This window comes from Erpetoichthys calabaricus, chromosome 8, assembly GCF_900747795.2.
Source record: "Erpetoichthys calabaricus chromosome 8, fErpCal1.3, whole genome shotgun sequence".
Taxonomy (NCBI): Eukaryota; Metazoa; Chordata; class Cladistia; order Polypteriformes; family Polypteridae; genus Erpetoichthys; species Erpetoichthys calabaricus.
Window position 1 is genome coordinate 169763239 of NC_041401.2, and position 22091 is coordinate 169785329.

General features: G+C 39.7%; 1 protein-coding gene across 7 annotated transcripts in view; it reads right to left on the bottom strand.

Annotated features, from left to right (window-relative positions):
* LOC114656269 (polyhomeotic-like protein 2) overlaps positions 1 to 22091 on the bottom strand; it is a 121598-nt gene that overhangs the window by 37062 nt on the left and 62445 nt on the right. For 4 of the 7 annotated variants that reach the window (XM_028807779.2, XM_028807780.2, XM_028807777.2 and 1 more), the window contains exons 6-9: positions 19715 to 19867; positions 16469 to 16748; positions 2148 to 2599; positions 1380 to 1497 (exon numbers count right to left, since the gene is read on the bottom strand). In XM_028807779.2, coding sequence (XP_028663612.1) covers positions 1380 to 1497; positions 2148 to 2599; positions 16469 to 16748; positions 19715 to 19867 — 1003 coding nt within the window. The remainder of the gene's footprint in view (positions 1 to 1379; positions 1498 to 2147; positions 2600 to 16468; positions 16749 to 19714; positions 19868 to 22091) is intronic. The other 3 variants (XM_028807781.2, XM_051931090.1, XM_028807782.2) reach the window with 2 other exon arrangements.

A 22091-nucleotide genomic window follows, 5' to 3' on the forward strand; every position in this document is an offset into this window, starting at 1 on the left:
ATAAGGTGAGACCATAATAGATTACTTCCTCATTAGTTTCATAAAAATATATATTAAAAAATATATATTTCAACTAACTTTACCAGTAATATGCAATGGTGTTTGAGGCTTTTCTCAGTTTGACTGACTCAACACAATACGTTTGCCTCTCCATTAATTTTGAGTTTCTCACTTTATGCAGATGTTTCTTGTCCACAATGAAAGAACATCTCTGTCACAAATGCTATCAATTTGTAAAATACATAAATCTAAAAATGGCCTATGGGATTGGGAGACTGCTGTGGGTATATGAATTCTGTTCTTCATGTGTCTTTTACTTTGTCCACAGTGGAAAAAGCAATATTGTTTTGAAAAATATTTGTTGCTTACTAATACAACAGGGCAAAGTCTATTGACAACTTAAGTACTATCTTTGGGGATGAGGGATATATTTTTAGTATAGACTTCCTTTTTATACCAACTAACCAATGAATCTTGCCTTTAGCAACCCTGCCCTGGTATAATAAGACTTTTTGATACTACTGTATATAGCAATATCAAAATTAATATCCTCCTGATTAATGTCCTTGTAAGAGGTAGGAGGAATTTTTGTCATCCACTAACCCTAAGCACCTGACACCTGAAACTTGATTCAGGCAGTGAGGAAAAAAAAAAACGTAATGCAAATTGACAATATCCTGGAGTTCATCTCCACAATAAGACACCAACCGCACCAAGAAATATTGTACCTCAAGACAAGCTAGGGGAACTACCACGTGTAACAGATGACAACATAAGCAGACCTGACAGCAGTAAAGAATGCATCACAGACTTGTGGGAGTGGAAGAAGACAATAAAGCAATACATTAGACCAGATAAACCTTTTTATGCAGTTCTGTGGGCAGAGGTTAATCTGCTTGATAATTTGGAAAGCAGATTGGAGTTTGTATTTAAGGTTGGCCAAGTGAGGCAAACAGACATGAAACAGTATGCATTTTACTCATATTACTCTTTCAATTTCTGGCAAACTTTTCAAAAATCTACAAAAAAAATACTTAAACAAGCTTATTTTGCTTTTGATCATATGCAGTCAACAAACACCTCTGTGCACTTCCAATAGTTTTTATCTTACAGTGCTAAGACAACAATATTTACAGCGATACACATTCTCACCATGGGAGTAGGAGTCCACAACATACTCCCACTGCTCTCGGAAACCTTGGTGAACAATATGTTATTTGGAGAAGACAAGCAAAGACTAACCCAATGTTGTGCTCTTCATAAGCAACAAAACATACTACAAGATGCCTAAAACAACAATTAATCCTTCACTAATCCAACCAATTGGCACTGGGTACCAGCATCAGTGAAAAGAGGCAACCAAACGGTCTGAAAGTTACCTGGAAAGGACTTGTGCTGCTCTGCAGGTTCAGACACTGGTTGCTGGTCAGCTCCCTCTTTCTCCTCTCTTGGCATCCCATTCTCCTTGGATTCTCCATCCTCTGATGGCCTTTGGGGCTACATTGCAATAAATGAAACACACCCATATGAACTTACTAAGTTAAGTAGAACTGACAGTCAGATCTCCACCCACATGCACAGACTTCCAAATATGGCCCAAACTTGCTTTCAGAGGTCCCCCTGACAGCGGACAAGGGGGTAAAATTCGCCCATGCCAAAATACCCCACCATTTCTGTTCTTCCACCTGGTTAATCTCCCATATTTTGTTATTTTTGGTTTGCTTTACAAAATTACAGCAGCCTGTCATCACGCTACCTACAGCTCCTTCTATAGCCTCGATTGAAATCACGAATCAGAAGAATACCCCTTAGAAGAAGACAGAGTTCTTCATGGTTTATTTTACTTCATAAGAGTAAGGAAGCACCTGTTCAGTGGTTCACGCAAGCTGAACCCACCTACAGCAAATGAGTAATGCACTACATCTGCAACAGTGTAGTATTATATTAATTGGTAATTCCATAAGGAAACACCTTAGGCTGTTTAATAACACATAGGTAATGACCAACACTCTATTCTTTACGGAGGCAAGTGCAGAGATTACACAATGGCAAAAAAAAAAAAAAACAATTGCAGCTCAACATTTCCTCCGTCCCTTTTCCCACCAGACACACTACCTGTGAGCAAAAATTTCTGTATCATTTCTTACCGCAAGTGGAGTTGGCTGGATCTGCAGGTTGACAGCTGCCACTTGCACTGGTTGGTGGCTCGGCTGCATTAGCTGAGAAGGTTGGCTCAGAGTGGTGGTTTGTCCATTATGAACGAGAGCTTGAGGTCCTAGTGTAGAATGGAAGATGGCCACTGGGGAGGTGGGTGCAGCAGATTGTGGGACAGGTGGCTTGGGCAGCACAGGGATAGTGCACTGCTGGCTCTGGGTTGAGGCCTGAGGAGCTTGGATAGTGAGGGCTTGTACTGGCTGGGCCTGAGTTAGAGGCTGGATGGAGGCAGAATGCAGAAGCGTTGTTTGGGTTCGCTGTGGGATTTGCTGTGGTTGCTGCTGCTGCTGTTGTATCACAAACTGCTGCTGCTGCTGGATTTGCTTCTGCTGGTTTTGAAGCTGCTGTTGCTGGATCAGCTGGTGAGGCTGTATCTGGGTGTACGCTATGAAGCACATAAAGAAGAAGAAAAAGGCCATTACAAACATAACTCCATAGGGATCATTAAGCTCCACCTGTAGCATAACAAGAGAGCTTATGATGCACCCTTTGGGACATTGTTCTGAACATGATCAGTAGTTACATGTGGGTCACCAATTATCACCTTTCCCTAGACAATGCAAATCTCTGATGCTCCGGCTTAGTTCTGTAAGATGGCAAACAAAGCTGTTCCTGGTGGAGTAAGAATGGTCAGAAAGTCTGCATGTGTTGACCTCTGTGTACAAGACGAAGGATCCTTTCTGTCCCCAGGCAATGTTTGCTTTTTGTGCCATCCCAGATGTGAATGCGCATAGTTGGGGGATTGAGGGCAAGTGTCAGAAGACAATTTGCTTTTTTTTTTCTTTTTTTTTTTTTTGCTTTTTTCAGTCTCGCTTTCTACATATGCTTTAAATACCTGATGTGGGACAGATGTTAACTTATAATTTTAAATCATATTTTTATGCCCTGGGGTGGAGAGGTAGAGCAGTCCATGTGTTTTTACCTTAGCCATGCTAAAAGGCCCCACTTAAAAATTCTGGACAGGGACAGCAGCTGGTTTATTTATTTATTATAAATATTTGCAACAACTCCCATACATTAGGTACTGAGAGCAGACATCCAGAGATAACTTTTGAACACAGTTTTCTGTAAGTAATTTAGACAAAACCCAGCCCTCCTGTAAACAAAGCAATGTGCCCTGATGCCCATCTCATTAAATGAGAATGCTGGAGCAATCACCCCAGTTACATACTCTTTGTTTGACCCTGAGCAAGTCACTCCTACAAAATATGGAAACAATTGAATGATTGGATTAAGTATTTTGGACTGGTGCTTACTACAAAAAAAGCTTTAACTAAAATAACAGGCTAATTTCCCTTAATAAGAATGAGACTGTTTATTTTTTTAAAAGTGTTTCCACATGATGGAATACCAGCAGGAGTCTAATAAACACAACGCTATTTTCCTTTTTTCTAAACTGGGGTGGGGTGGCAGTACCAGCCTTAGTCATTTAACTCTTCTCAGCATTGAAAACTGCCACAGGTGGCATGGTGCCACATTCGTTAGCAATTCTGCTCTATAGCACAAGAACTTGTCAGTATTTATGTGCCCTATGGTTAACTAACTTGCCACCTATAGTTCATTTTTGCCTTACACCCCCCTCAAGGAACAAGTAGTAAATGGCAGGTTTAGATGATAATAATCTGCAACAATATGCAGAGACTTTATTGTTATTTCCTATACTATGTGGGGAGTACAACATCATGGTGATTACAACTGCTGCCTGTGTCTTGCTTTGAAATCTCAGCAAAGACATTGTCCATGGAAAGTGGAGTTTTTCAACAATCAAGATGGTTTTCTCCAGTTATCTTTCAATTTTTTTAAATGTGTGCACTACCAGTCAAAAGATTTAGAACATAGTCTGTTCCATCTCTGCTTTAAGACAGACAGAGGGGTTTTAAGTAATTAACTGAAGTTGGGGGACCTGTGCAAATTGTTTGCTTCAACTTGCAAGGCTTAATTTACTTTAATTGCTGTAACGGTTGTAACCCATTAGTTGTTCCCAGCAGAATGCCCATTTGTAATATTCTGAAATCTCCTTTTTTCAGTTTTTGCTAATCTAAACTTTAAATTTAAACCTCCGGCAGTTTACTGCTTACCTTTTCACCATTCCAGGTCATTGATTGCATTTCAACTGATTAAATTTGAAGAAAAATGGGAAAAACTGAGGTGTTCTAAATCTTTTGACTGGTCATTTAGGCAGACTTTATAGGGTATTCAAAATTGGCTCTCTAAGTTTGCCATCTAACACACTGGCAACCCATCCTTATTTGGGTTCCTACTTTGCATGCAGTTCTGCCAATAAAAGGTCTGACCCAGTTCAACCTTATATTCAAATGAATTGGTTCACAAAACAAATTAATTTGTTAAAAATGTGACAGGTTTAAAATAAAACTTAACCTAGACTTTGTAGCGGGGCCACATAGTGTTTAAATGTCAGTTCTGAGTGCGTCTCGTTTCATTGTCCCGTTTACTGTTTGTGCATCAGTTAATGCCGTCCCCGTAAAAGGGGACGGATGATGGAAGGAGACCACAGCCACAAACCTGGAAAACACCTGTTTACAATCAATCAATCACAGCCGTCACAGGATTATTTAAGCCATCAGGAGGAGAAGGAAGAGAGGAGAGAAGGAGATTTTTTTTCACCATCACGACCACACTGTACCTGTTCTTTTCCATATCGCGCTTAGCCATCCAGTTTGTTTTTCCATCTGCCGGATTTACTACAAGGACCTCACCACGAGAGACCCCGGGGTAGGACTTAATCATCCACCACACACACGAGGATTCACGGTGAGGCTGTTCCATTTTTTCCGGGGAGAATCAAACAACGCAATATCACTAATTCAGTCATCCGCTTTCAGGACAGTTTCTTTATTACCGGACTCACGTTCTCATTCATTTTCAGTTTATCATTCATTGTTATTCGTGTTGTGTGTTTATTTGTTACAGGGACAAGGGAGGGTTTTTGTTGTGTGTATATATATATATATATTTGGTGGTGTCTTGTTATTGCTGGGGTGAAGGGATATTTATATTTATATATGTTTCTATTTTTTGCATGTCTTATTTTACTTAATACATTTAATCCGTTTAAATTTTACATCCTGTTTTGTGTACTTATCTTTTCACCATCGATTGTGGGGGAAAAGTTTAATTGGTAAGAAGTACGGCTTGATAGTAAGATTATTTCTCAGTAAATCATCCAAGCCACAGGTCTTGGAAGTGTAGCTGCCGGCTGGGTAAAAGGGGTCGGCCGTTACAACTTCACATAAACTGTGGACCTTTTGGTCAGCCAATAGTAACAGAGGTTTCAATCCTAGTGCACACCTGAACAGACCTGTTAATTTTTTTATTTTATGGTGAGAGGATATGTTCAGGTCAGCAGGAGAGCAGAAAATTCCCAATTCCTTAGCATCATTTTCAAATGAGGCTTTTGCTGGCAGGCACATAGATTCACACCCTCCTAATGTAGAATAATTTTTGTGTCAAGTCAATGACCCGACCAACACATGTCTTATTTGTCTCTTACCCACAACTTGCACAACATACTATGTAAAAAATTCCAAAGACCTGCTAAATGGCAGTGTTCCCCAGCTCTTGGCATCTTGTGTAACAATCCCACAAGACGTCATTAAACAGCGTGAGAATGTAAAAACCACAGAAATCTTAGCACTCGTGACTCTGCTCAGCTACTCTCTTTTGCTTTCCTCCACAACTTAATAGAGTGAATTGAGGTGAGTGCAGCTTTGTGGCACTGACTGCTCCAAAGCATACTAACTTGTATGTTAGTAACTTGTAAGGTTACTGGTATGGACAAGGTGATCATGCTTCATTTTAGGATTGATTATAAGACCCGAGGTGGGATTCTACATTATAGGGTTAGCATTTCATGGCTCTCTATTATCACAGGCTGTACACATTTGTACATTAAGCATTTACACTAGGCGTTGGCTGAAAGGTGTTACTGGGTAAGTCATTCCCATTTTCCTCTTCCACAGTCTAATGGCTTTATTGTAGCCTAAACTGTTTAGTGTTTATGGGTGTAAAGGGTGTCTGCCAGTTTGCTAATCCTCTGCTTGGCATACTATATTTCTACATTTCATGCATTTTATTGGAGGTTGTGCAAATCTGTTTGAAGCTGTAAGGGTGACACTTGGGTGGTAGCACAAATGAATGTGGTATGTGCTCCTTTTAATGTTACTAGCTATCAAAACACACCCATTAGACTCTGATCACCTGAAAATGCCAGGACGGCAAGCATGACAAGAAATCCTTTGTGAATGGAGGACTAATCCTAACCCATGCCACACAAAGTGTACAATTCAGCTGCAGGTGGTACTAACCTACCAAACTGATTTTTCTCATCTATTCCTTAACACAAACACATCTGAAGATAATTGACTACACTGGAAGAAAAGAGTGGGGTATGACTTGCTTCTTAGGACCTGGCGTAGAAGCTGACTGCTAAGGTTCCTCTATATAGTATCATCAACCATTACAGCAGCAACCATTCCCCCATGCAGTGCGTGCATCCAGATTTAGCTGCTGCCACGTGGGACTTCTCTACCTCTGGGAGTGGAAATAATATGAAGCATATCTCTCATCAAACCTGCCAACACACTCGTATTCATAACTGCATACTTTTTTTCTACATAACATTGTATCTAGCCTAAAAAATACAGTACCTGTTCACTAGTGCTCTTGTTCATAAACAACTCATCTCTTTTTACAACCCAAACTGTGTCAAGGACCTACCTTTTTAGCTTACCTTTCCCTGATAACTTTTGTTTAGATACTTAACTTCCACAAAACAAAGACACTTTGTGGGAACATGAGCCTCATTCTTCGTGCCATCTGCATTAACACACTGACGACAGAAAACAATGTTAATTTCTTTATGCCACCATGGCCTCCCTTTCTCTCATAACCCTTACTGCTGAACTCTGGATCTGGGCTTAGTCTACCTCTGTCAGCCATTTCTCTGTAGTCTAATGTTCATGATAACATGTAGCAGTTCAGTGTGCTGTGGCAAAGTCTTTGCAGCTTTTAGCTCACTGACCTTGGGCAAATACAAATATATCACCATTCAGCAGACAAATTGACTGAAGCTTAAATAAAATGTTCACTAAATACTGAAAAGACTTCTTAGTCCCACCCCCAACTATATCCTGCAAGGCCAGGCTGCACTACCAAATCGTCTGTCCCATTTTGTCATCAGGCTGACTGAATGATTCCTCATTTATTTGCTTACTAGACAGACAGGACAATGGTGGGTTGGATGCAGTTTCATGTACTTTCAGGTTGAGGTAGTAGGGCTGGAGTGTGAAACCCATTAGGAGAACAGAAACAACATGTGAAAGAGTCACATCATGGGATGTCCCAACAGGAGAAGAAAGGGAGCAGGTGTAAGCAGTGGGCGAGTTCTTGCTAAGATAGCTATCACGACAGTCACTCTATCTCCTGGCAGAGAATAGCTGACTACCTCTATAAGAGTGATGTCCTCTGATGTAACAAAGCCTTTGGGAGAGGCCTGTGGCTTTACTCTTTGTTTCTACAGCATAGTGAGAAAGTGTGCAACAACACAACCAAGCCTCTGAGCACACATGACAGCACAACAAACAGTGTATAGTGTGCCTTTACTTTTTCATACTTATGCATACTCTTTGATGTTTGGTTGTTAATTTATTATATATTAAACTAGGGGGCTCTGCCCCCTGCTCGCTTCGCTCGCCAACCCCCGTGTCTGGTTTACCGGATATATAATAAAATTTATTTTTTGTATAGCCCAAAATCACATAAGAAGTGCCACAATGGGCTTTAACCGGCCCTGCCTTTTGACAGCCCCCCAGCCTTGACCCTCTAAGAAGACCAGAAAAAACTCCCAAAAAAAAAAAACCCTTGTAGGGAAAAAATGGAAGAAACCTTGGGAAAGGCAGTTCAAAGAGAGAGGTAGGTTGGGCGTGCAGTGGGTGTCAAAAAGAAGGGGGTCAATACAATAAAGTACATTACATAGAACAGAATAAATCCTCAATCTATATATATAAAATTGTTTTCGAGTTTGAAACAGAAATTACATATGACCACATGATATGGAAATTACGTATGAAACGGAAATTACATATGAACATGCGATATGGAAATTACGTATGAAACGGAAATTACGTATGACCACACGATATGGAAATTACATATGAAACGGAAATCACGTATAACTGCACCCCGCGTCGTGCTCTCCTAGCCCTCCTGTCTGGACTACAGCGCTGACCTGTCCGCCCGCCGCGTTCTGACAAAGCAGTTTTATTTATTCGTCCATGTTGCTGTCGCGGAAACTGCCACATTGTAACTTTTTTTTAGTTGGCAGTACTTGATAGTAGAAGAGATAAGGAAAACAGCTTTGCGTCTTTCTACTTTTTAACTGCGGCGAGCTGTAAACAATGTGCGTGAGAACAAAGTGGATGCTGGGAGGCTCGGAATGTCGGGCTGCTCCGCCAAGTCGAGAGCTTCGCAGTTTCGGGCAGCGAACTCTCTTCTCGCACTATTTGTGACACTTCAAGTGCCCTGTCGGCTCCTGGGAAAGTGGAAATCTATGCGAATGAGTGTAATCGGCGCCATTGAAGCAGGACTCTGTTTGTAAATTGCCCTGTACTACTACTTACTGTCCCTTAAGGTGAGTTTGGGTCACTAAAACCCCGCAACATTCAAGGTTCCTTTTGTGATTAATTATTTTAAGAAGTAAATCACAGGCACATAGTGTAAGTTTGTCAGGCAGAAATTTGGACGATCACATAGAAAATGTAATTTCTATACCACAGCGGTCATGTAGCACCTTTCACAAGGGATCTACTACCGACAGATAATCCAAATACATTTTAGCTGCCATTAGTACTACTTACCTGTTGTGTTATAGCGCCTTTAACACTAGAATTACCAGAGTCTATGAAAAAACTCGTAGATCCGGCCCACCTTAAAACCGTTCTCACCTCTCTTTTGTCTTCTAAATGTGCCGATTAAGAGGAGCAGCCGGCTATTCCATCCCCCACCGTCGCAGAACGTTCACTAAGTTTTCCCAGCTCATGCCTTGTTTGATTATCTGAGAGTGACTGAACTCCTGGAGTTTTAGAATGGAAATAATAGATCGCTATTTGGAATACATGCATTTCATGCGTGTTCCGTTTCTACAGTAATCTGTGTAAACACATTGCTAAAACAGAAACTTTTTCATATTTTAGTAATAAATGTTACAAAATGTAGGCATCAACTATAGAATATGTGAAGCCTGAAGTCCAAACATCAAATAAACACTTTCACAAAAGGTTCAAGGATGATACAACAGCTTCCGTGGATTAACGCTATGGTTTGCTGACTTGGAGCACAGCTGCCCTACCTTGCTACAGAGAAGTGAGTTCGATTCTCAGCTTTGAAGAAAGTGTTTTTTTTTCCCCTCAAACGGACATTAAATTTATAAATTGGTATGCACTGTAAATCGTTAACTTTAAAATGTCAATCGCGGTTATTTCTGTTGATTAATTCATGCTTTTTTACTTAGAGTCAGAACAGGAGCTTTTTCAGCTTATTCAGCTTCTGATCTGACTCAAACAGCGGCAGTATAACTTCACACCCGATCTGACGCTGTTCGTTTTCAAATAATATTGCATTACTTCGACAATGTTTTCTGATTGGTACTATTCGCGTCATAAAATGATTTCTTCAAAACGTCACATACATTTGTCTCTTTCTTTTTTTAAAATGTGCGTTGTAGCACTCAGCAACTGGCCACCTGCATGTTCTTGCGCACACTGAATAAGAAAGCACTATATGCAATCATCAGATTCAAATGTTAACAGTTATATAGCACGGAATGGAAATCAGCAGTTCTTAGCATTCCACCACGCAAGCTGTCATATCAACCGCCTACTGTAACTTGCTTTCTTTTTTCTTCGGTTATAGTCTTGAATAAAATTGCACTTGTTTTGTTATACTTTTACATCAACATATGTTCCTGTGTTTGAGCTACATGGGCATACTCAAAAAATACACGTGTAATGCCACGAAAAGTGCATGCAGACACTTCAGTTCGCAAGCATTGGTACGACAATGCAGCCACAAGTACACTGCAGAGCTTTAGCGCGTCTTTATGTTAAAACAGCAGTATCAGATGGGGAGTGTCTGATGATTGCATATAGCGCTGAAGTTACTGCTCTTTACTACGCTTTCCTCTGCATGTCCTGGAGTACAAAAGAAACAGCATACAGCAACACGTGGGGACTGGCAATATTGGGGGAAAAAACACGCGGTCGTATGTATCGTGATACACTGCAGAACTATAGCGTGTCTTTATGTGAAAACAGCAGTGTCAGATGGGGTAGGGAAGGATCATGAACGCGACTGAGACAATGAAAAGTGAATTTAAAAAAAAAATAAAGCTAACCATTACAAATATCATAAATTACACCGGCTGTTACAGACTGAAATCAAATGTATCTTTTTATTCTAAAATAGTGAAAATAAGAACACTTCTCAAAAGGGAGTTGTGCAGGATCGAACTCATGACCTGCTGATTCCCAGTCAGCGACTGATACTGTTGCGCCACGGAAGCAGTGATAGCTAATGCGTGTCAATGTCACACACTAAGGCGGCTTTTTTTGGCGGTGGCTTTTTTTTTTGTACCTTTTTGTGAAAGTGTTTCTTTGATATTTGGACTTCAGGCTTCATACATTATATAGTTTATGCCTACATTTTGTCATTTGCTACTAGAATATATAAAACGTTTCTGTTTTAACAATGTGTTTACACAGATTGCTGTAGAAATGCAACACATATGAAATGTGTGTGTTCCAAATAACAATCTATTATTTCTACTCTAAAACTCCACTTCACTCCCAGATAATCAATCAAGGCCATGAGCTGGGAAAAGCTTGTTTACGTTCTAAGTCGTTGGGGGGATGGAATAGCCGGCTGCTGGCAGCTTGTCTTTATCAGTACATTTAGATGACAAAAGACGCTGGTGGAGAGGTGAGAAGGGTTTTAAGAAGCGATTTAAGGTGGGCCGGATCTACGAGTTTTTTCGTAGGCTCTGGTAATTCTAGTGTTAAAATGTAGTTTACCCCAAACCACTCCAGTTGTGCTCAATATATCTTTACTTCTTAAATGTTAATGTTTTACTGTTTAATAACTTATAGACTACATTTTATTTTTTTCCCCTTGCACTCAGGGAGCGAAGCCACTGGGTAATCAACTAGTACAGCATAAAAATAAAAATTCTAGAAGTATGGAGTAGAATTTCACATTAGATGATATCACATAATATGATTTGGATTTGTTTTAAGTCCTGGAGACCTCATTCATCAAGCTGCCTCTCCCATTTTGCTATTCCACATCTGAAATAGCACTAATCCAATGAAAGGACCCCTCATTCCCACGTCCCCATTCATCGGGGATGACTTTACCTTAAGCAGGCAATCTACAATTTAAAGAGATTGTTATTTTCTTGTGAATTGTTACATATGCATTATTTTCACTTTTACTTTAAAAACTTTTGTAAAAACAATACTTGTTTCTTTATTTCCTGCCCCACACATGGTTACATCTCTTTCTTCCCAGACGTATAATGCTGCTCGTGTTGTGAAGGGTGTTGCGGCTGAACGTACGCTAAGGATATGCCTTTGGATCATTTGCTGTCTTTTTGCTGCTTGCTAGTTGCCTCTTCTGCCTGTCACATGTCGTTGTTTTAAGAGCTCAGAGCACATGATGCTTGCCTGCCAAAAGCAATCCAACAACTGCTAGCTTAGAGGTCTGTTGACTTGTTTTAAATGATGGCTTACTGCCTGGTCTCGCGTTACGTTGTAAAAGCAATACCTGTCTTTAATTTCTGACCCCGGGTGTGGTTGAATTCTTTCTTGCAGGATGTATAACGCTGCTCGCATTCGGGGTGGGTGGGGGAGGGTTAGCTGCTGTCGCGCTGCCCTTCGATCTTTTTAAAGCCTGTACAGCCGCTGTCCTTTTTGCTACGGCCCTGGGACAATCTCTTGGCACCAAGTCTCATGTTTACGGTCCCCGCGAGACGCACCGTGGCAAGTCTCCTTGGTCTCGCAGGTCTTTAAAATGTCTTTCGAGATGATCACGTATCGTAGCCTTGCATTTGCTTTCCATTACAGTATTTTCTTTTATATATAGAGAGATGATTTTGCTTTATATCTCTTATTTTAAACTGTACTTTTGTTTAATTTGTAAAGGCCAATATGATGATATTCCCTGTGAAGAATGTTATAAGATGTTTAACTTCATATTAGCTTTTTTTCTCTATCGATATTAAAGTGCAATTTCTGAAATTTTAAAATTAAGAATGCAGATGGCTTTGGTAGGTCCACTATAATGTATGTGTACTTTTCAGACTGAAACATATGTACTTTTAGCAATAAAAATATATTAATGATTAATTGTGAGCATCAAAATGTGTGTTAGCACCTTGCCATTGAAATGGATTTGATTGCAGGGATTCACCTCTCCAGCTTGAACCAATAAAATTGCTGCTTCTTTCTCACTCACTCACACTGCAGCCAAGCGCACACACACAAGACACAGAAGTTTCCTGTCTTCTCCTCTTTTTTAAGTCAGTGGCTTTAGATGTGACATCTGTCATGTATCGAATTTATGTGAGTATGTACGAGTTAATATATTTCATGTCCAAAAATTATTTTTATTGGTTTCATAGGTGTTTATGTAATGATGAACTGTATCTTTAAATGCAAGTATGTTCCTTGTGGTTGGCTCTCCCTGATGTCACAGCTGCTGAGTCCTCCTTCTGGCTTTACCCTGTATACTTGAGCCAGAAGCAGGATTCAGCAGTCAAGCATCTAGAGTTGTAAGTATTGTTTGTTGTTGGTTCTTCTTGCTCTGTCTTAAAGGTTCTGTTTTCTGGATTTCATTTTGGGACTTTGTTAAACTCCTTTATGCTCATTTTCCTCTTTTGAGCATTTCCTTGTATTTTTTTTTTTGATAAGGCCCAATAGAGTAAGATCCCTTCTCTGTTTCTAAATTGTTTTTATAAAGCTCATTTGATGCCCTCTTGTTCACAAGTCAAGATTTATGATTACCCTCTTACTTGTATGGCTTTTTGATATATTTTTGGAAGGTTTAAGCTTTGTTTCGAGACTAAAATCCCTTTTGGGCTTGAGGCAGGCCACTGGAGTTGTGATTAAGCCCCACTGCGGTAAATCCTTCCCAGGTAGGCAAAGGAGGACTGGCCAGGCCAGTAAAGCCCTTTGTAAATATTTTTAGGAGGCCTCACTCCTCTTTTGTTATGTTTGGGACTCCACTTAATCTAATGTGAAGCCATGGGGGGACTGGACTCCGTACTGACTCACCAATCAGGCTGATTTGCACATCACTCTCTATTCTTAAAGGCGTAGGCTCACTTATTACACCCAGTCCATGTTAAAGTCCATACACAAAGGCATTAAGACACTAATTCACTAACATAAAAATTATATTTCTCGTTTTCTTTTGCATGCACAGATTTGCACATTTTGAAATAGAATGTGTTTTATGTTTAAATGAGTTTGCAAGTTTTAACTAATTTTAGCATACCTACTGGTAAAACATTTTATTTGAATTCTATACTGCAAGAATAATTGTATGTGGTATAGCAGATAAACCAGTATACTGCCCACTGCCAGTCTTGATATCCATAAATCACATGAGCTCAGGTGCCAAAAAATGCAACAACAAGACAGGAGTTAAACAGAGATCATCTCTGTCCAGTCCCAGCAGATCTACAGATCTGAAGTCTCCTGGGGAAGAATCAAGCAGGGTCTCTTGTATGACTTTGAAACAAAGTGAAAACCTAATGCTGCCAAAAGAACTCCTGGATTACAATATTCACGGGTACAGATAGGAAACCTGTCACAAAGAAAGGTTTAATATCTCCAGGGTGTCCGTCAGATTCTCCCATTGTTATTTAAAAACAAATACTTTAGATGTACCTGAATAAGAATGAAAAAAGTATTTAGTTTCAATATTTTTTAGATAATCTTACACATATAGGACAGAAAGAAGAGTGGTAAGAAGGAAAGAACTGCTGTAGAAAAGTCACATGTCCTGAGGAGACCATTAAATCAAAGCAATAACAACTCTACAGTAAAGTGTGGGGGTCGGAGCATTATGATTTCAGATGTTTTACAGCGGCAGTGATAGGGAGACTTGTGTAAGTGAAGGGAGGGATAGACAGTGTCAAGTACAGATAGATGTTGTGTACATGTCTGCTCTATCTGGGACTGAAATGCAAAGTTAGTTTTCAACAAAGCACAAACCAAAAGAAATAAGGAGCAGTACAGTCAACAGACTAAGTCAAAGTCCAAACACGCATTCTCTATCTATCTATCTATCAATGAAAAATCTGCAGGGAGAATTGAAGAGCAGAGTAAATACACACTCACTACCCAATGTGAAAAGGTTTGAGCTATTCTGCTAAGATGAATCCAAGTACTGTATATATACAATGCTAAGGGTTGTCTGTCTGTCTGTCATGCAAAAACTTTCAAGTCCCTGGGCCTTCACCCTTGATCTTTGTCTCAATCGATGGCTTATGATGTGATAACGTGCAACACGACCCATGAATGGGATGTGCAGGTGATGAATTTCAGCTTCAGGTCCTTGTGGCAGGCAGCGATATAGGCATGCACCTGATGGCAACCACAGGCTTAAATGCGCACCACTGACAGATAAAGCATAGTGGGGGTTTCAGGTACTTTTCACAACAGGCAGGGAGGCATGACAAGCTGCGACATGGACGCACGACTGCGAGACACAATTCACAGGCCAAATGAAAGACATTCATGACCATAGACTTGGACATGCAGGCTTCCTTAGCCACATTAGTGGGCTTTGGGATTGTGCGATGCACACCACTGAGCATTTCATGGGCCACCTGAAAGTCACACCTGACCAAAGATCTGGGAGGTGTGACCTTCCTATGCCAAGTTAATAGGTTTTGAGTCCGTCAAGCACCCAGCTTTGGCGACACTGGATGGAAAGGAAAGACACTACAGTATCCACAGAAGAGTGACCTGGGCTTCTGCATTTCATAAGAGGCACCTTTCTTTGAGGTCCAGAAGTCTTGTGAGTGTTGCCAGAGAATTTAAAAATTGCACAGTTGCTATGAATGCTGGCAAACACTTACCAAGAATGACTCATGGCTATTATGGTTGCAAAAGAAGTTTATTTTTTTATAAGTTTATAATGCCATTGGACGAGTTTTATAAAAATATGACAAAAAATACAAAAGGTGACATCTACAGTTTGTTATTTTCCCTTTATATAGTGTTTGCCATTCTCATGATATTCTCAATAACAGCTTTGTACTAGGTATTGGGTTTACAAGAAGGTTCATAGCTGGAAACGCTCATGTTCAAATAGTGTTTATTTTCCTTTACATGCTGGTGTACAAAGGAGGTTCGGCTGCAAATGGATATTTGTAGGCTGCAGGCTATATTGACTTAAGAATTTTTAAGTGTCTCCATTTCATAATTACTTTTGACAGATTTGTGTACTTCACCTTTCACATTTAAACTGTAGAGAATGATGCGTAGAGGATTAAAACAAACACCTTTTTATATAGTCTATATTACAATTTTATGCAGCAGATGGTGGAAAATGTGCAAGGGTGTAAATACTTTCACACATATGCAGATGTACACAAGTTTACTCTGCCACTGCACACAGCACAGAAATACTACCTCAAGATTACAGTCCAGAAATTCTCTGTGCCTGGCCACAGTGCTGGAGGTTCACTGTGCAAACAAGTTCAGGGTTCAAATTACAAATAATTTACACACCACCTTAGCCCAAGGGAAGAATTCACCAAAATATACACATGTCAAAAAGGGCGCAGATAGACTGGAGAAGACGTGGGAAAAGCAGGGGTCTACAGATTTTTCCATAAGTTACTTATTAGTAAAGACATCTTTATCACCCACACAAGTACTGAGGCAAAATATTTTAACCACACACACAAGTGTTTCTAATCAAAAGGGAGAGTCTCAGAAAATGGGAGAAGCAGCAGAATAGTATTGTGGAACTCTTTTGCTTAAGGTAGGTTTAGAAGACTCAGGCTGTCCCCACCACCTCCATCTCCACCTCCTGCTTCAACATCACATAGTACATCACATCTCATAGTATCCCTATGAATAATAGTTAAGCCAAAAGGCAAAAATCTTTACCAAATGTTCTAGAATAATGGGGACTCCAGGGGACAAAATGTTGTCTGCTCACCTACCTGGGGTGATAAGAGGGTGGCTGGTCACAGGAGTCACATTCCGGCTCACATTAACCATTCGGGCTTCAAGGGTGGGTGGACTCTCTCCTTTCTTTGTGGCCTCTGCTGAGCATTCTGGTGTATTACTTTTTGCTGCAAGTGTCTGGCTGCTTTGGCCAAGGATCTTGCTGCTGGTGGTGGGGGGAGGTTGCCCACTAGACACTGGTTTGAGTCCTAAGCTTTGGAGTGGAGTCTGAGACGGAGAGGTACCTTGCTGACTACGGACAGCCAGATTTTGAACCTGAAAGAAAGAGACACACAGCCGTAAAGACTCATTTATTAAACTGGACACTGTGTCTAAAAGGTCAGTAGCTACAGTAGATTGGGATACTTGTACCTGCTGATCTTTATAGGCTTACTACATTATACTAATAAAAGTAGATAAAAGTAATCATAATTGCTTCTATGTAGCCATTAATAATAATTGCAAAAAAAACAAATTCAAATAAACATTAAATAATGAATATCATAACTGGTGAAAAGTTAAAGCAAATTATATCTGACATACTACATCCTATCCAGCGTATTTTTAAAAAATGCTAATGTTAGATACCAGCAGCTTGCAAATGCTAATTAATTCAATGTTAGTACCAGTTAGTTTAATTATATTAATGGTAACTTAGTAATATTATTAGTTATAGCATTTTAGTGTCTAGTTAAGTATCTTAAGGGTTTGATTTGGGGTTTAGGCTCTGTGTGGAGTTTGCATGTTCTCAGTTTGTCTGTGTGGGTGTTCTTTAGTTTGCCTTATACAATTTCTTGTATTAGGAATTTGTTAGTTTTCAAATACCCCTTGGGGTCAGAGCGCAGGGTCACCCATTGTACAGCGGCCCCTGGAGCAATTGAAGGTTAAGGGCCTTGCTCAAGGGCCCAGCAGAGTAGAATTTCTTTTTGGCATTGACGGGGATTCGAACCGGCAACCTTCTGGATACCAGCGCAGATCCTTAGCCTCAGAGCCACCATTCCGCCTGTGTGTCCTGTGATAAACTGGCACCCAGATCTGCCAGGGGAAGCACCACATACTCATAATTCTCGTCTTTATTGGCAGGTTAGAAAACAGATGAATGGATGGAAGTTTGCTGTATTTTGTATTATTACTGTTATTACATTATCAGGCATCAAAGTGCCCTCCCTAAAGTTTGTAGTCTAAATCCTTAGTTACTACACCACAACTAATATTTAACTATATTGCTAATATTTAAAGAATTTGAAAAACAACTAAACACAATCAGCAACAATAATAATGAAACTAGTATTAAAATCCAATTTAAATATTATTAATATAAGGCTAGCAACAATGTATTTTAATCATATATAAGTGATTAAATTGTATGTTGAAGATATGTAGATTTCATTAATAATAATACATTCAAAGCATGCAAAAAGCCAAAAAGTGATTAGTAAAAGTCAAATCCATTTTACTTCAGCAAACAGAAGTTATAATATGTGCACGCATACAGCAAGTTAAGAATGCAGTGAATGATAAACGCAATTAAATTGTACTAATATAGTTACAGAGGATGCCTAATAGGACCTTTGCTAATACATCAACTCATTGTTGTATCTGTTGCTTACATTTAAAATTATATATTTAATAATGGTACAGCAGAGTTTAAAGGTTCTTTTGTGTCTGTATTGTTTTCCTCCCACATCACTAAGATATGCACTGAAAGTTAATTAGTGATCAGTACTGTTACTACTGTGGGTGTGTGCAGGTGGGCACTGAAAATGGACTGGTATCCAGGGTTGCTTTCTGTCCTTCATTCACTACTGCCAGGAAAGTTTATGGGCTCCCATGTAACCCTGAATCGTATTAAGTGGATTTGAGAATGTTATCTATTTGTTCCTGCAAAATGCTCTTTTTCAGAGATGCTCCAAAAAAGACATTACTTATCACTCAACACTCAATAAACTGTTAATAATTTTTCTTATTTCTATGTAAGAATTTAAAGATAAATAAAAAAATAAAATCAAACTCCTACTTCTTAGCACATCAAGCCTACCAAACTGTTTTCTTTCATGCTGATGGGAAGATAAGAATTTATAGTTACATGAAAACCTACTTAACAGATCATTACATCTGTTAATATTAAATCAGAAGATACAAATCATTGGTGAGGAAATGCAAGTAAATAGTATGAACACCAAAATAAGGAAATGATTTTGATTTGCACACTGTGACAGCAGTCATAACCCTTATGTTAATGCATCAATAACAGTTTACAATTATCATGAAGGTAGGGAATGATTATAAAGACCATATACTATACATAAGAGTTATGTTCAAGTGTTATTGGATTTCTCTTTATCTATAGTATCCATGTCCTCCTTGCCAGATTGGAAGGCTCTATAAAGATACACTGTACACTCCCGTCATCTGTACAACAATTTCCATCATATTTACTTGATCAGGATGAATTCAAATTGAAAAGCAACTTCATAAGATATACTTCTCACTTGTACTGCTGACCTGAATAGGAAATCTCTTTCCAGAAAAAACAGGCTGGGGACTTAAAATGAAAACTGAACACCCTCTGCTGGAGCAAAGCAGAAAAGCAGCAACACTGGAAGCGAACACTTTTTAAAAAGCACTTATTTGTATGCCTTTAGAAAGGTGAGTTTGAGAGACAGTTAACACTGGCAGATTAGATACTGGTGGTCCATGGGCTCACTATATCATTGCCATAGAGAAATCTTCACTAATACTGAATACATTTTCTTAAAAAAAAAAAAACTTTTATGTTAAGGTTTCACAAAAATAATAGTGACATTCTCAGTCATCAAAGGCTTCTGAAGTCAAGACCTAAAGCAAACACAGTGAAGTGGACAGACTATACATAAAACACAGAAAACAAGGAGGTGCCAAGCAAGTTAAGTGACTGCTAAACCCTTTACACTATAATTCTTACACCACAGTGAAACAATATCTACAGTACTGTATGTAGCACATGCAATAAAGTAGCTTTGAACTCAAAGTAAAAGGATGATTTCTTACTTTTAGGTATTCTCCATAGTTGACATTTCTGGGTCTGGTCTAATATGAATGTGAAGTTTAGGTGTCCTATACAGCTCTGAATACACCTCCAGTGATGGCTACTACATCCTTTTGTGTCTCTGTTGATAGTCACTACATCCCCACCCCACAAAGAATGTTATTTTCTACAGATGGAGGTCCAAAGGAGGCAAAAGAAGAGCATCAGAACTTACTTGTGTGTTTGTTGACTGCTGGCCTGCAGACTGAGTGGAGACCTCTGGCTGGACGGCAGTGACTGTGGCAGCTGGGGTAAAGATGAGCTGCGGGGACAAAGGGACAGCGCGGCCTAGGCTCCTAGCTACTTGCACAAGGTTACTTTGCTGTGCCTGAAAATCACATCAAAACGCATTGCCTTTTTACCTGCCCTCTCAATCTGGTCCAGGCACAGATATGTCTAAATTAATTAAGTAGGCTTCCCCAGCCTCACGCGTAGACAGCAGCTTGTGACCGACTTGCACTTTTGTCTCCTGCTGCTGATTGTGGAGTCTTTCTGACAGTGCAATTCGTTAGAACTTTTTACTTTTTTCTGCTATCTCTGGAATCAAGGTGATACTGAGATACAATAAGGTGGAGGAAGAAAGTGCAGGTCGGTCTTCAGCGGGCTGTGCTTCTCAGAACACTTGCCAACCATCACGCCTTTAGAAAAGAAACCACATGGAGCAGTTTGACAAGACTCATAGAAGAAATATTTTACAGAAATGCTAGGTGTGTGTAAACTGCACTTTACAATAAACTAGTGTCCTGTCTAGGGCTGGCTCTTGCCTTGTGCCCATTTCTCTCCATAATCATAATTGGAGTTAAATAAGTTGGACAATGTTATGTTAGCTACAAGATGAAACCACAACCAACAAGAATGGAGTAATGCTTCTAGCTGGAACAATGGCTCAACTCTACATCTGCCTAATCAGCAGAGTTCCTCCTGTTACCTTCAGTTCATTCCTTAGATTAACTGAAGACCCCAAAAGTGTGATGGCAAACTGCTCACACTGTTCAAGGCTGCATTTTTGAAGGTGTGATGGCACTATGTTTGAAGGCCAGAAAGATTCCTCCCGAAGCCATTGTACTTACAGGGAGAGGGTATTCAGGCAGATTCTGGCTCTTGTTGCAAGTTATTCTGCCTCCATTGGAGTGGAATACCATGTCTGATTCAGAGGCCACTCCCAAACCATCTCCCTCTTTCAGCTCACTTAAAAACAAGCAACGCAGAACCTCACTTATCATAGAGGTCAATCCAAGGTGGCCTGTACTTAGTACCTTGGCACATCCTGAACCAAGCCATAACGGTTTAACAGGCCTCTGAGACGCTTCCAGACCTCCAACAAGGGATTATAAAAGACTTCCTTTACTTCTAGTATTTCAGACAAATTTGAGCCAATCAACTGATTCTTTGTTCTGTAAAGCATCAGTTGAGCTGCTCAAACCTGTCCCCCCTTCACCCCCCACAAAACACACACACACAAAACACTGCAAAACAGCCAGGTTAGGGAAAAATTATTGTACAAGAAGAAAGAGAAAGAGGAAGCGAATCTGGTTTAAGATCTCATTACTCTGACCTGGTCTAGCAGGCTGTGTTGATGAACCACATGAAAAAGGACACACTTGAACGGGCACACTAAAGAGCACAACCCACTGACGGACTGTGGCACTAAAAAGATGTTACAACAGTGCAAAACTGGTGGGGAACAACATTACACACTCCCAAACCCCTGTAAATAGCATATAGTAGGTTCACCCTTCTGTACTTTGTTTTACTGGCTTTAATTACTTCACTTGACCCAAAATTTATTCAAGGTGGGCATCTTATATAAGTGACTAACTTTGCAAAGCATGTTGCATCTAGTTTTATCAAAAATACTGACCTTTTTAATAATGAATCAATGTGGTGCTCACTATGAAAGGAACCCTAAGAAGACTGATTGTACTGTATAAAATAATTTGTGACATCATGTCACTCATAAAAAGGTAGCATCTAAAACAGACTGATTATGTCTTAAAAGTCATCTGTAAAAGCACAATATGTACTACAATTGAGAATTTGGGGCATCAGACATGGGTATTTATTATACGGATCTTGTAAAATAGCTCATCACTATAAAGAGGGAGTCCTGGCTAGTCAATGGTAAGTACTGCTGATTCACAACTGCATAAACCTGGGCTCAGATTCAACTCCCTTTGCAAACTGCCCCCATGGTCTTCTGTTTCATCACTCACATCTCATTATAGGGTTATCTCCTGCCTTGCACCCCATAACAAGCAGATCTGGCTCCCCAAGGCCCAGTAGTGGAAAAAAAGACATTTCAGAAAAATGAGCAGACGGTGGCTATAAAATATGCTATACAAAAATTAAATTTAATCAATAATGTTGGTTAGTATTCATGAAACTAGTGACCCACTTTGTAAAATTCATCCAGTGATCATTACAAAACTGCACTATATAATTATAAAATAGTTTTTTCTTTCAACCATTTTTATAGTCTGCTGTTATAGCACATAGTTGTGCAGAGTCACAATCTTTTTTAGCTGCTGCGGGCACAAGGATGAGCTTGTTTT